This window comes from Sturnus vulgaris, chromosome 14 (genome assembly GCF_052056855.1).
Source record: "Sturnus vulgaris isolate bStuVul1 chromosome 14, bStuVul1.hap1, whole genome shotgun sequence".
NCBI lineage: Eukaryota > Metazoa > Chordata > Aves > Passeriformes > Sturnidae > Sturnus > Sturnus vulgaris.
In genome coordinates this window covers 3,174,936-3,190,516 of record NC_142256.1, presented here as the reverse complement: position 1 = coordinate 3,190,516, position 15,581 = coordinate 3,174,936, and the positions used below count along the sequence as shown (strand labels likewise).

Sequence of the window (15,581 nt, the reverse complement as noted above, 5' to 3'; positions counted from 1 at the left end):
CAGGAAAATCTGAAATACTCTTGAGCAGGTAGCTTTGCTTTGGAAATAATCAGTCCAAAAAGCTTTTTCACAAGGCACGTTGTGAATGCAGCCCAAGGACACCGTTCTCTCACTAAAGGAAACAACAGAGTTGTCAGGTGTGCAAAGTGATTCCTTCCTCCCGACAACATGGAAGTTTAAATGGTGTTAAAGTGCAAAAGACTCAGAGAAAAAATACACCTCTAAACAAAGAAAAAACTCATTATACTTTGCACCTGTTTAAGGAAAAACTCCTTTTAACAAGTTGGACCATTAATAAAGGTGCAATTAAGTATCACATCATTAAAGGAACGGGAATGAAAACAGGGTGAACTCCCATTAAGAGACAATGCTAAGGTATCTATCTCGTTTAAAAAAAGAAATGCACACTTTCTCTCCATGCTCCTGGTTACAGATGATCTCGTAGGGATTTGTTACTCACAAACATGAGATTGCTCCTGAAAGTTAGGGAGCTGCTTTCCTGAGCTATAAAGCTATAATATGTTCCCATATTTCCAAGAAAAGGTGTTACTTATTGTGAAGAAGCACAGTAATGAGAACAAAAAAAACCTGCAGGGAAAACGATCACTCATTTCAATATCACAACCAAGACATAAGCACGGGGAAAGTGACAAATTCTGCATTCTCTCAATAACAGATTCCCTTTCTGTGAACGTTGGAGGTTGGAATAGAGGAACTTCAATCGCTGTGGCAAGCAGCCAGCTCATGAATAGCTTGCTAACATCAACAAGACTATTCGTATGAACAAATGCTCAAAATGACTATGAGACTTCTTGTATATCCTTTGTAATGGTAAAATCACCGGGATTACTGTGGTTTCTAAGTGCTCTCCCACACAGATGAAGAGCTGAAGTCAAGAAGAGTGCTCATGTGAGGAGCTCTGTAAGAGCTGCAGTTAAACACTGAACTGCTCCTTTGGTTTTAGTTTAAAAAAAAAAACAAAACCAGAGCACATTGGAGCAGAACTACTACTGGACCAGCAGGCACCAGGCTTTGAGTAACTCTAACCGAGTGCCTGAAGTGAGATCCTGACATGCACTGCTCAAGAAAAATACAACTTCTACTGCCTGAACAGTTATGGTTAACTACGTGCTCAGCTCTGCTGGAAGACCACGGGATTTCAAACCACATTCTCAAAGTAAAGAACAGGGCTGGCAATACATAAAGATCTGTGAGAAAGGAAGCACTGGAACTAGCAGCAAGGTGGGGTTGCCTGCATGGGCAGCCCTTCATTTGAATGCAAATGTAATTTTGGGGCAGGCAGTTATCTGTGACATCAGGCAGGACCTTAGTAAACTGTTACCACCAGCACCTGGTAAAACCATTGTTAATCATGTGTAGTAAAGGGACATCAGGGCTAGCAGGAGTCATTTATAGAGCCAGGCTGGGCTAGAAAAGAGAGAAAGAAAGAGGAGGGGAAGGGAGATCAAACAAACCCTGCGAGGAGCAGGATGTCCCAGCAAGACAAAGGCAGGCTGTGAGCATCATGTACGTGAGCTATCTGCTGGATAAAGACAGCAGCATGTATCCGGGATCCGCAAGGTGCACCAGCAACAACCTGCCCGTGCAAAACTTCGTGTCTGCTCCAGCCTACTCCGACTACATGGGATACCACCCTGTGCCAGCCCTGGACACCCACGGGCAGCCAGCCCCAGCCTGGGGCTCCCACTACGGCCCCCAGCGCGACGACTGGAGCGCCTACGGCCCAGGCCCTTCCAGCGCCGTGCCCGCTGCCCACATCAATGGCTCGTCCCCTGGCCAGGGCTCCTACAGCTCTGCTGATTACAGCTCCCTGCACCCCGCTGCTGCTGCAGGGTTACCTCCTGTAGATACAATTCATGCCCAGCAAATCTCTCCCAACAGCCAAAGGCACAGCTCTTATGAGTGGATGAGGAAAACGGTGCAATCCACTTCCACAGGTAGGAGGGCACGGAGGATTTGTGCTGAGAAGAGATTTTTTTTACTCGTTGTTGTGTCATGTGGGGGGGGTGGTTTGCCAGGTTCCCTGTTCAGAGGGAAGGATTCAGATTAATAAAGAAGGATCCTGATTGCTCTGAAGGATTCCCTTGCTAGCAGTTAAATATTGGTTCAGTTGTTGGATGCTGGGTTTGATCAGTTGTTTATTTCTTACGTTTCTTGCTTGACCTTTAATCCTGTGGGAAATGAAAAGCAATGTCCTTTCACTTCTCACTTCAGATACGGTTTTTAAAGTTTGTGATATCCAATAGTTGCTTTTAATAGAGTCCTATAGATTGGGATGAAGCAGGAAGTATTGTATTCACCACCACCTATTCTTTGCTTACTTTCCTCAAGTTTTGGAGTACCTAAGAAAAGTTCAAGTAAAATATGCACAGCAGGGGGTTGGTATAAGGCTTTCTACCAGAAACAACCCCTCCAAACCTCAGATCACTGAAATGAGATCTGCAAGATCAAACAATGAGTCAATGCTTTAAAAACAGGCATGATAAGGGAAGGCTTGCTTCACTTTGTAGTAGCAGCTCTCAGAATATGCAGGAATACAAAGATCCATGGTAACATAGCCTGGAAATACAACCACAGACCAGGCTCTGCTGCATGGCAGTCAAGGAGTACAAAACAATTCTTCAATTGCACTTAAGCAGGAAAAATAAGCCATGAACCTACAGGGAAAGGTTCTGTTTGATTGGGAGGAAGAACAAGAGAAAAAAATATAAATATTGAGCATCCCTAAAACAAAAATCTGCACCCTGTATATGAAAAAAAATTAAACATGAAAGGGGAGAAGAAAAATGAAAAGAGGGAAAATTGCCTGAAAAGAACAGAGGCATAATCTGCTGTATGAAAGTATTTGATCCTCTGAGGTGCTGAGCAGCTTTGACATGCACTGAGACCAGTAGAAATTAGGGATGCTCCATTCCTCCCCTAAAGAGATGCTCCCAGTATTTCAGTGTTGCAGCCCAGGAAGGTTTCTTCATTTTCCCTCCCCTCCCTCCACACATGCCTGTAAATAAAAGTCTTCAAAGCAGGGACTGAATCAAGCTCTGGTGGAAAAGCAATTACTTTTAACAGACATTAGAGAACTGAAAGCAACTGCATAGAAAAGTTATCTGTATTGAAATAATGCATCTGATTTGTATGAGCAGAGTCCTCCTCACTCCTGATGAACACAACTTTAGTTCATGGAGAGTTCACAGAATGCAACAGATCAGAACAGGCTGTTATTCTGTGTGAATAAGAATTTGGGGGGTAAAAAAAGTTTGTATTTTTAAAATTGTATTTGTTCTTCAAGAAAAAAACAAAAGAAGACCTGCTTTGAAAAAAACTTGCAGCTTACTTTTGAGGAATATTTACAAGAGCAACAAAACCGCTCACTAATTGTGGGATTTAATGATGGCGGAACCCTTGCTTTAAAAATCCACTGCTCCTCATCCCTTCCTTACCTGCTTTGTGCTGCTCTGAACTCCAGTGACAGCAAGGCAGCAAAGCTTGATTTGTTCTGTGCTGTCCCTTTGATAATGGGACACTGGGATAGACTGATACAGCACACACACATGTATGCATATATATATACACATAATATAAAATATCACATTCTAATTGCTGCACAAGAAGCACTTAGAGATTTCTCACTTTCCAAATTTCAGGCCTGCGAAGGTCAGAGCACTCACAGGAGAGCTGGGAGTGTCTCCTTTCTGGAGTGCTCTAACAAGATATTGAGCATATCTGTGTCCAGAACTGGAGAAATCAGCATGCCATAGGAACAGACCCTCCCAAATGCTCATGGGCCAGTGGAAAGCTACATTTAAAAGTTACTGAGTGCTGCTTTAGGGAAAAATCCAGAGAAGGAATTCTCCTGCTGCTTCTTTCTCTCTTATATATATTAGTTTTTCTGCTAGGCCAGGCAGGCTCAGAGCCAGCAGATCTGCTTCATTGGAGTTGGTTCCTTTCTCTTCCTTCACTCTTATCCTCTGTCTTTTTCTGTTTAAAAGCAAGGGCACTACTGTCCTTCACGGTTTCCCAAAAGATAGAATAATTTTAAAATCTTTTCCCTTGCAGAAGTGTCAGCTCTAGGAAAGCACCTGAGTGAGTTTGGTTCTGTACATGCAGGTGTAGCAGTGATTTCAGGTGTGTGACCAGGCTCACTGCAAATGTTGTTTGCTGCATCATGATTAAACCCCTCATCATTTTCTTAGATGGAATCCAATTCTTTTTATATCCTGAAAGCTGAGCATTATCCTTCAGTCTCTTTACAAAAGCTTTGGGAATCTCAGTAAAGGTCTGGTGTTGCAAGAATGAAGGAATCACACCTATTATTTATTAGCTTTCCTTATTCCCTGTGAATAGACACAAACCACTCTTGTTCATGATGAAAAACACGAGGCTCAGACTTACCTGAGGTGGTCACAACAGAAATCACTTAGAAAAACTTAATCTTCTTATTTATTCATTGCATGCTGCAAAGCATGTAATTATCAATACTAATACTACCAATAACATTTCACTGTGAAAACAATAATTATTAAAGCAAGCAATTTTTACAAGATATTCTCAGAAGTGTGCAAGAAATGTTCCTGTAACCTTATCCCTCTAAGCCTGGGAGAGATTCTTGCCAAAGATTCACTCACTTTGAGTAGCCTGGCTTGGAGCAGCTCCAGAAACAAGGCCCCAAATCCGTGGCATTCCCACCTCCAGAGATTTCATGGTTATCTTCTCTAACTGCTCCTTTGTGGCCTCATGTCCTGACAGATGACAAACAAAACACTTTATTGCAATTTCTATCACTGCCTCATGCCCTGCAGCTTTTTGATACTGTTATCTACACAACTAACCTGAACCACAGGAAGAGATTATTTCATGTTTTACTCTGTAACTTTAAAAACAACATCAGTGTAGAACCATGTGTTCAACTGATGTAAAGTGAAATTTGTGAGGTTCCCTGAAACTTCTGGAAGATCTCATTACTTAATGTAAGATTATCATCCTGATTTAATACTACTAGAATGTATTTCCTGCAGAAAAGTCCTGCTGAGGCTTTCATGCATCCTTCTGTCTCTGACTGAAGGATGGCTGAGTGTCTGGCCCTGCCTTGGCACTGCAGGGATTGGGGTTTGATCCTCAATGCAGAGCACGTAGAATCCCTGTCTCTGCACTCCTCAGGGTGTTGAGAATACAGGAAAAAAAGCCAATGTGTTTTGAGTGAGAACACTTGAAGGAGGAAGCACTGAGCACTCAGGATTTCAGCCACAAACAGAGAGAAAAGACTCCTCTAACCCTTACACTGCTCCTGTCTCAGCTTCTCCTTGGACAGTGTGAGCACAGCCAGGACAAGGAGCAATTGTAGCACAGAACAGAACAAAGCCACAGCTAGAAATGGGAGGTGGTAATTCCACACACACACACACAAGACATAATTACAGGCAAATTCTTTGATGGAAAGTAGAATAAAACCACCTTAGAAGAAGCTACAAATCTCGTCCTGTTGATTTCAGGATTTTTATGGAGCTGTGTCATCACTCACACAGGAGCAGACTTGACTTTATGACTGTGTGAGAAAACAACACACACCTGTGGTAAAAGTGTGCCCAAAACACTGAGTTTGAGCAATGAACTCCCAGGAGAAGCTGAAAGTGCACCTTAAGATCTGCACTTATGTTACCATAAAACTGGGTGGGGACAAGTTTTGAAACAGGTGAACTGATTTAGAGGTGAGATTTTTCCTGTAGATGACAACTCTCCTAGCATTCTTCTTCAATAAAAATTTCTTCTGCAGACATAAAGACAGTTTTCTGCTGCTGATGACAGGAGAACTGAGAGCATCTTGACTAAAGGCACTGTAAATGTATCACACTGAGTCTTTGAAGGAAGGAGTTCTATTCCCTCAAATCTAAGGAAGAGGAACAAGCCTCTTTAGAGGTCATTCCTGTAAAATGTTGAATGCTAAAGAACATACAACACTTGGGGAAAATCTCAATAACTTTCATTTTAGTCTATACAGTCATTGGCAATGGGATTTCCCCTGCTTTGCCACTCAGAAATCCACCTACATTTTCTGCAGGTTGGGTCCTTCTGCCTGTCCAGTCATTGCTTAAAGAGAATAAAAATGATTCTGCTTCTGATCCAGTTCCTTCTGTATGATGAAGATGAGTAGAAAAGTTTACAATAGCAAAGGGAAGAACATAATTTGGCCAATGAGCTTTACTCCAGAATAGCAGAGCATATTCAAAATTGAAAACAAAAGAGAAAATCTGAGCCTGTTGAAAGGTTTCAATTCTATTATTCTATTCTGTTTTTTTCAGCATGAGCAATCTGAGCATGTCTAAAAGAACAGATTAGCAAGATGCAGCAGAAAACACAAACATAGAATTTCACTGAGTTTCACAGCACCTAACTTTGCAGGAATGCACAGGACCAGGACACCTACTTACCACACCAAGGTTCCTGGCAGGAATATTATACAGGATTGGATCTATGTCACAATTTTAATACAGTGGCTGATTTTTTTTTTTTTTAAATTTAGCTTTACAGAACATCATTGTGCAGCACAATGTTTGTCTTCAAAACTTCTTTAAAATTACTTCAGCTTCACAACTTCAATTAAGTCAGTGAAATTACTGACTACTTTTAAAGTACATAAGTAGAGTCCTAAACAAAACTCTGAGGCCTGATCTCTGTCAGTCTGTATATTTATAAACTCGAAAATTAACATTGGTTTTTTAATACTAAAGTAACAGGGTGGGAACTGATCATATGCTCAGGCCAGGAGCTGTTTCACATTTCTGGGATGATTTAAGGCAACATGCAGTCACCAGGGACAGACATAACTTCCTCTGAAACACTGCTAAACCCTGGAATGCAGGTTGCAATGCTTTGTCAGCAATCCCACAGTAATCCCACATTCTCCTATCCCAGGACATCCTCAGGTGCCTTCTGGATTTTATGAAAGATGCTGCTGTCAGTGCCTGCAGAATATTCCTGAAAAGTTAAGAGAGGAGGCTCTGAAAGAGGGCCCAGGGCTGGTTCTAATGCTAATTTATTTTGCTTTGTAAACTAGTTGTGAGGTCCGATGGTGGGGTTTTTTTTTTCCTTTCCTGGCCTACATTGTCTGAGGTTTTGAGGCCTATCTGTCATATTGAGGCAACAGACCCTTTTAACACTTCACTTTGCTTTGATATGCACTCTTGTCTCTTCCTTCTCCCTCCTTTCTTCAGGAGTTATATTGCCGGAAAGGGTGATGATTTTCACAGCAAATAAAGAGGCCTTCTCCCAGCTTTATTGTCTTCAGAAGAAATACTCTGTGAATTTTATGACCAATGGGAAAGCTGTTCCCTTCCCCCAACTCAAAACTTGGCCAGTCACAAAAATTGCCAGAGTGGGTGTGATGGAATGGAATTGGTAAATTATATCCCAAGAAAAGATTTCCAGCTCTGAAATGTCTGATTTCTCACTGGTCCAAAGGCACTCCTCAGTAGCCACTAGTGCAAAAGAGAGTTTTGACAAAACTCCCTCTTCTTCTATAGGTCATTAAACCCAGGAAATCCACTCCCCCAGCACAAAGGCAGGCAAAGGTAGCTGCTTCAAAGCCCTTTTGTTTCATTTCTCTTCCACCCAACCACAATTCCACTGTCCATGCCAGGACACATTTCCTACAGAACTGACACAGTATTGCTGATCATAATTTTAACCTGTCACTAACAAAAGATTAATTAAGATGGTACAAAGTCAAATGTTGGCTATTTCACTCACCTAAGTGACAAAAATATGCAAGATTTCACTGAAGAATTTGATTAATACAAGGACTTTTATCATTGCATCATTGAATTCTGCCATTATGCCCTGAGAAGTGAGGAACATCCTCCCGTTGTCTATGGGGTGAATCCATTAGTCCCACCTCAAATTTTACTCAGGTAATATTTCTCCTGCAAATAGAATGCAATTAAGATTAAAAGCAGAGTGTCTGCAGAACACAGTGGAGTGGATCTACTCTGTCTAAGAGATGGAATTCAGAAGCTAAAATCCCAAACTGTTTAGGGATGGGTTCTGCTGCTGCTGTTTGTTAACTCTGGCAAATAAAAGTGTGCTTTGCCTTTGAAAGGAAATGCCATGTGCAGACTAATTCCAGCCCAGCACCCAACAAAGGCAGTAGGAAGACTCTCACTGACATCAAGGAGAGTAAAGGCCTAACAAACTAAAACATGGCTCTGCCAGAGCTGAAAGTAACTCTTGGAAGACTCTGGCAGATCTCAGCTCCCACTGTCTCTTGTCTCCCACAGACAGTATTACCCTACACAGAAAAAAAATCAAATTATTAAAGACAAGATTTATGTGGCACATCAGAGAATTTTTGTGAGAGTAGTTCTCAAAGTTTCCTTCCTTTTGCTTTTTAACTTTTAAAATTCTTTACTTAACTTTAAGAACGAAATTAGATGTCAAAGCTGCCAATCTTCCTTCAAAAAGAATTCATATATTACCAAGCCCACTGAAAAAAACCTGAGAGTTACTCATACAGAAATAAAGAATCTTATGGGAGAAAGTTCTGTTTTCCATGTACATTTAATTTCTTCTTCAGCTTAAAAAGAAAGAAACCACAACCCTCTCCTATTCAGGTTTAATAAGCTTCAAGTACTTAAAACCAGAAACAGGAAGGTTTTTCTTGAAGTTTACTACCTTGTTTTGGCAATAGAAGAACATTTGATATTTGTCTGTGCTTTCTGAATGAGAACAGAGGTCAAGATAAGATCACCTTGTTGCTCTTTTGTGTACTCCATCTTAACAACACAAAGGACACTAAGGAAACATGTTAAACATTTTGTCCCGTAGAATGACCCCAAATTCTCATTTGAAGAAGAAAAAAACCCTTAACCAAACCACCAGTTAGAAAGATCAAAAGTTAAAAAATATCAAGTGAGGCATTAAAGCCTCACCACAGGTGACCATATGTTAAACAAACAATTTACACTTCTAGTGAAGGAAAACAAATGTCCTGGTATTTATGTGGACTGAACTGAATCACTGCTGTTTCTTAGAGACTCTACAATTCTTACCTTAATGTTGTAAAATTAGCAGCACTTTTCACTTGATTATCAGTGCAAACCTCAGTGGGCTAATTCAGCTTCCACTGCGGTTTCACAGTGGTGGAAATGTCAGTGAAGGAGAATGTCCTGGACATCTTCCCCAGCCAGGCAGCTCCTTCACAGGCAGGTAACAGATCTGAGACAAAGGAGTTTGGCTGCACGGATTGAGCAGAACCCACAGCCTAAGGAGCAATCCCACACCTATTTTCCCTATTGAAATATTCCAAGTAATCAAGCTCATGGCCTTGGAAGAGTTGGATGATGCTCAGAGCACTGTAAGGCACTATGGATGCTCCCCAGGGTGGGAACATGGAAGCTGAAGGACCAAATTCTGATGAAGACTTGATTCTACAAGCCTAGAGAGAGGCCTAGAGAATCTCTGTCTTGTGGGGTGAACCAGAATCATCCCCATCCAGGCTATAAAAGGATTTATTTAGTGCACTGCACTGCCCAGGACTTCCAGTGCTCACCAACTCTGGCTCTGGGATCTACACAAACACTACAAAGAGGAGCAGAGCAGAAACTTCTAATGCAAGCAATAGGTTGGTGAGCCAAAAATTCCTAGAAATAGCAAAGTCCTGACTGCCAAATACTGGAAGAGGTGAAAGTGACCCTATATGGTGTGCAAGGCAAGGGGAAGGCAATGCTAACTTTAAATATGTTCCATAAAAATCAAAGAGACATCACATCTCCCTCCACAGATGGGAGGAAAACACAAACCCAGGATTCTGCTGTAGTCCTGTATGCTGAATCCTGATCTTTGGGTGCTATGAAACTTCAAAAGCAAGGGGAGTGGGAAGGAGGGGCTGGGTGGGAATGAGGCCTTTGGCAGCACTGAGAGATGACCCCTCCAGCTCCTCTCTGCAGCCAGGGAAAGTGATGGCTCTGGGGCTCTGTGCCATCACCAACTCCACGCCTGAGAATCTACTTCACCCCTATTCTATACAAATTTACCTGCTCTTATTAGAGTGTAATCATTAGGGGTTTGTGGCACCTGTTTTTTGAGGAGTTAGGCATCCCAATAACTTTGTCAGAAAAAGCTCTGTAAGCAAACAGGAGGTGCTGTGCAAAGCCACACAACACCTGCAGCAATAGCAGATGGGTACAGGTACAAACACCTTGAGTTCTGGGCATCACCTGGGAGAACCTGAACCTAGGAGGGGTCTTCTGCTGCAGTGGCCACGGAGGGGACAGATTCACAACCTCCAGTACCACAATGGAATACGGAGAAAAAAATTACTGAAAATATATTCCCTGTCCCAGACAATTCACTGGCTAAGTAACATTTATATAAAATATTTATATGCACACCTGAAGGAATGTCCATATAAACACAGGTAAACAAGGAAGCATCAAAAAGTGGTAAGACTGTGGTCGGCAAAGATGGTCTTAACACAGCAATGATCCAATCTGCTAAAAATGTGGGAAGACCTCAGGCTTTGGCTTTAAGCAGATGCCGATCTCCAATATATTGATTGCCTGATATGAGCATAAACCACAGAGCAAGGGAACCAGCAGCAGCCTTTCCCAGTCTCAGCTTTCTTTCAGAGCAGCCACACATTCTATCCTCAGAAATGACCCCCTATGGAATCCATAAAATTTGAGCTCCTTGCATCTGTGTTCCCTGGCTCCTGTCATCTGCCATTGCCTTTTAATGCCCTGGATGCTGCTGAGCCGTGTCTGCTCTACTCAGCTGCACCCACAGCTGAAAGGAGGCAGCAATGCTGCTCCCAAAACAGCAGATGCTGCAGTTCCCTGCCCATTGTGGAGTATTATTGCTTGCCTTTTCTCTTTTTTATGAACTGTCATCTGAAAATCTATGTTACTGTTCCCTGTGCTGTTATCAGGTTGTGGGCAGATTGTGCCAGACTTGACAGGAAAACACAACCTCCAAATTGCAGCAACAATCACAACGTTGTAGGAATTTTTCTAGCAACAAGAAGTGAGGAACTTTGGAAGCTCTCAGTGTTTTTTGTGCAGTAAAATGTCCTTCACAATTTTCTCTGAGGCAGGTAAGAGTGTCAGCTCTAGGGACAGAGACAAGAGCAATTCAACACCAGGCAGGAAGCTTGCAGCAGAGCTGGGAACAGAACCCAGGTTTCCTGGCTCCTTATTCTCACCAGGAATGCCTTCTCTTTCCCAAATGATAACACAGGGGTGATAAAGAACACGAAAAGCAGTTTATTATCTATTTACTAAGGAGCAAACCTAATATCTGATGGTATGAACCTCTTGTGTTGTAAATCAAGACCGAGTCAAGGGAGTTACTCTGGGTAAGTGCACAGAGAATCAGGCCTAAAATCCCCCCGGATATTTTCAAATGTAAAGCTAGATATTTTGTGTTACTAAAGTGAAAAAAATCCTAGCTTGAAGCAATGTGTTCTTCTTTCAAAACAGGTAAAACAAGAACGAGAGAGAAGTACCGAGTGGTTTACACAGATCATCAGAGATTAGAATTAGAGAAGGAGTTTCATTACAACAGATACATTACAATCAGGAGGAAGTCTGAACTTGCTGCAAACCTAAGACTTTCCGAGAGACAGGTAGAGTATGGATCAGCCATCCAGGCTTTCCTTTGAATTGATGATTGCTGCTGAGGAGATGACTGTATGGTAAAGAATACAGAAATGTTAATGCCTCGAGTAACCAAACACTGGCTTCCCTTTGCAGCAGAACCCAAACTAGAGCTGTGCAATAACCCTGGAAATGCAAACTCCAACTTTTTCCCATTCTGAGAAACACGAGTTAAAGCACATCACCAAAATCCTGCCTGGATTTCTCTCTGGGCAGTGGTAGCAGGGAGAATTTCATGCTGAGCTTTCTAAAGCAGAAGTCCTGGTTCTGCTGAAGTCAGTGGGAATTCCATAAGCAAATCCAGCAAGGTCAGTCTTAGAGGAGCTGGAAGTGATGAGCTCAAGTATGTTGAGGACACTTGATGGGTTTTGTTTCCTTGGCTGCCTTGTACCTTTTGTTAAAGATTTCCTACATACGTGCTACTCCTTTCTCCTGCCCCATTTCCTCCCCTCCAAATTCCACTTCTGTTCCCAGAAGATAAATCAAAACACAATCCTGTGATTAGGCCTGATTCACTATTCACTATGGGCTCTGCTGAGCAGGAATAGTCCAGAACCCACCCAGTTGGAGCACTGTCCATCCAACTTGAACCTGGCTCACACAACACTGAGCTTACAGAAATGGAGAAGCAAATATTCCTCAATCTGCTGCTGAATGCCAGGATTGAATTGTTGAAAATTAAAATTGTTTCAGCCAGGTATTAAAAATACACTATGTGTCTTTTTGCTGGCTTTTAAAAATTGCAACATTTGACTTAATTATTCTGAATTTCAATATTACAACCCCACTTCTGTAAACAACCAGTGATATTTACTTGAATAGCTCAGTTATAATTCTTGATGAATGTTTTTGTCAGTGTATTTGAAGAGGTGAAACAAAAATATGTGATCTGTTTCTTTGTGTATATTGGGGAAACTTGGCAACAGCTTTTGCAATATTTGTTCTTCTTCATCATCATCAATATATCAAGAACAAAATGAATTCCAGTTCATACAGCCTACATCTCTGAAGTGTATTTTAAAAATGTAAGATTAAGTGAAAAATGTCTGATAGACTTCCACCAGCAGCCTTTTGTACAAATTAAACAACTCCATCATATGAACTGAACTATCCCAAATTCCTCTGCACACCACCTAAAACCTGAATTGATTTTCTGGAAAAGCTTTTTTTCTGCCTCTGCCAAAATCCAAAATTCTCTGGAAGGAATATCTCAAAAGGACAAAGAACAATCGTTTAAACAAGGAAGGAAAAATGCAATATCTAATTAAGAAACAGGCAAAACGAAGCACTGTTAACACAGGAAGGAAACAGAAATAAAAGAGATGACGAGGATGAGAAAGAAGAGAGAAAAATCAGACTTCAGGGGAAGAGAGATTTGCATGGAAAAAAAATATGGAAAGGAAGGAGGGCAACAGGTAAAGAGTAAGTCAGACAGATGTAACTGGCCCTGTCAGCTTTTAGTCTGACATTACAGATCTGTTCTTACTTGGAGACTTATTTGATAATTGGCACACGACCCTGGAGTGCCTACTAATTTCGCTCTGCAGATCTGCCTCCCTAAGTTAACAACAAACCAGAATAAAAACTTCCATTCACAGGCAGGTAAGAACACTGAAGCCAGAGGGTAATTCTGAAAGGTTGGTTTAGTTTTTAGACTGTTTCACCTTTTCGCACATTTTGGCAAATATATGAGAAAAACTGGATTATCTCTGCACAGTCAGAATGCACGAGATCTGAGAGGGCTTGAGACTGATTTAATGGAACATAATTTGGTACTGAAATGACATTCCAGGACTAAGACAACAAAAGGAACTGCCAAACATCTCGGATGGCAGCCTGGGACTTAAGAGACTTGGTTTAAATTTACACAGGCTTTGCATGTATTTGAATCCTTCAACTGTAAAATGGAATAGTACTGCCTCCAGGGGAAGGCACCCTGAGACTGTCACAGAGAGTTCTTACGATGTTTTGTTGGGCTTCACAGTGGTTTTCTTCTAAAACACAGCCTGGTAATCACAGGTGTTATCACCTCTCATTGTTTTACCCCCTTTCCAATCATTATTCTCTTTCCCTTTCTAGTTTCTATCAAAAAATAACTGAACAGACCAATATTTCTCAGCAAAATATTGATTTTTTTTTTTTTCTTTGGGTTATAGAAAATGGTGACAGAAGTGTTTCTTTTGCTGTCTGAACAAGAAAACACAACAAACCCGAATGAGGTAGCTGAGTATTTTAGCTGCAGTATTTTCAGCTGACCATTACTCACCTTCAGCTCATGTCCTCACTTGTCCCAACCCGATCAAGATCCACCTTCATTCCTTCCCAAAGGTGGCTGGGTGGCTGTGACAGGGCAGGGACATTGGTGGCACTGCATTGTGTGGGAAGCAGCAGCAGATTCTGGCTCCATCTACAAATGTAGTAGAAGGCACTCAGCTATTCAGGCACTGTTAAGACAGTTTTGAATTAGTGTTTTGTATTGCTGGTGAAATTGTGCTCAGAAGTGAATTTCCACTGGTTTCCACACTGGAACTCATTAATTAACGTGCACCATCCAATCAGGAAAGCTTCTGTGCCTCAGTATATAGGCCAGTAGCAGATCTTGGCTTGCCCTGACTAGGGCATACAGTTGTCAATGTAACAATACTCTTGCAAAATTTTGGCAATCACTAAGACACATGAGATTTTGTTCTGTTAGATTTTGTTTCAAGAAATTGAATAAATCAAAGCTCCATAAAGAAATAACTGAACTAACAACAAGCTTCACTTTTTATCGAGCTATTAATAAGTATTTTATTCCTAGATAGGAAAGATTACCTGTATAAAAAAACAAGCAGTTCTGTTGTGTCAGTTTGTCATTGCCTTTGTCAGTGGTCCTCATGCCACTGATTTTCCCTATGATTCTGTGACTACACAAAGGACCACATTCAGCCTGGTAGCAACTGAAAACAATTTTCCTCTGCTCCCCTGCAGGTGAAAATCTGGTTCCAGAACCGCAGAGCCAAAGAGAGAAAATTAATGAAGAAGAAAATGACTCACTTTGATGGCAGCAGCCTGGGCTCTCTGCAGAGTGACTCTGGCTCCGTGAGCCCGATGCCAGTCCCTGACGCACAGACTCATTCGGAAATGCCCAGTTCTCTATTCCCGGCGCCGCCTCCCCCGGCCGCTCTCGCCATGAGCGGGTTGCAGCACGGGGGGAGCCTGCAGCAGGTGGTGGCCTCGCAGTGACACTGCGGGGGAGCCACGGTGGCACCGAGCCCACGGAGCGGTACCGGAGCACTACGGGAGCCGGGGGGGTCCCCAGAGTGACACAGCCTGGGGCACACAAGCTTCAAGGACACGAAACCAAGAGCCACCTGGCAGGTGTGCAGCACAGCACGAGCTCCCGAGGGCCATGGAACTGCAGGAGTCCCTCGGGAAGAGGATGCCTGGGCCACAAGGCAAGGAGCCCCCCGGCCTGGGGACAGCTGGGGGGGCACGGGCAGGGAGAGCCCAGAAGCAGCCACAGCCACTTGTTCCACTGCAGACACACACACAAAAAAAAATAAAAAAAGCACCAAACTTGCCCCAGGCAATCAATCCCACACTGCTGAGTGTCTGTCCCTCGGCCCCAGGGAAAGAGAATATTCCTGCTCCTTTGATCTCCACACAGGTTCCATGTACTGATCCCACTTGTGGACTCTACACGTGCATCTTGAGAAATGCAAACCTGGCTGATGTGTTTTGAGCCACTTGATGGAAAGCCTGGAGCTGGGTGGTTGCACTCGATTCATGTTAAGGGCAAAGGTCAGGGATGAGCTTTTTGGAATTTTTGCAGGTTTGACGGGTATGATTTCCAATGCTCCATCCACTGGTATCAACAGGCACTCTTCAATCTTACTATAAATGTTTTGAAAGCATTCTGGAATTGTGAATCTTGGC

At 42.4% G+C, this 15,581-nt stretch overlaps 1 protein-coding gene across 1 annotated transcript; it reads left to right on the top strand.

Annotated features, from left to right (window-relative positions):
* The first annotated feature begins 906 nt into the window (after positions 1-906).
* On the top strand, positions 907-14,888 carry LOC106853692 (homeobox protein CDX-1-like). The gene is made up of 3 exons (XM_014877094.2): positions 907-1,958; positions 11,487-11,632; positions 14,634-14,888. Exons 1-3 carry the CDS (start codon positions 1,526-1,528, stop codon positions 14,886-14,888), a joined length of 834 nt encoding a protein of 277 aa, XP_014732580.2. The 5' UTR covers positions 907-1,525.
* The last annotated feature ends 693 nt before the right edge of the window (positions 14,889-15,581 follow it).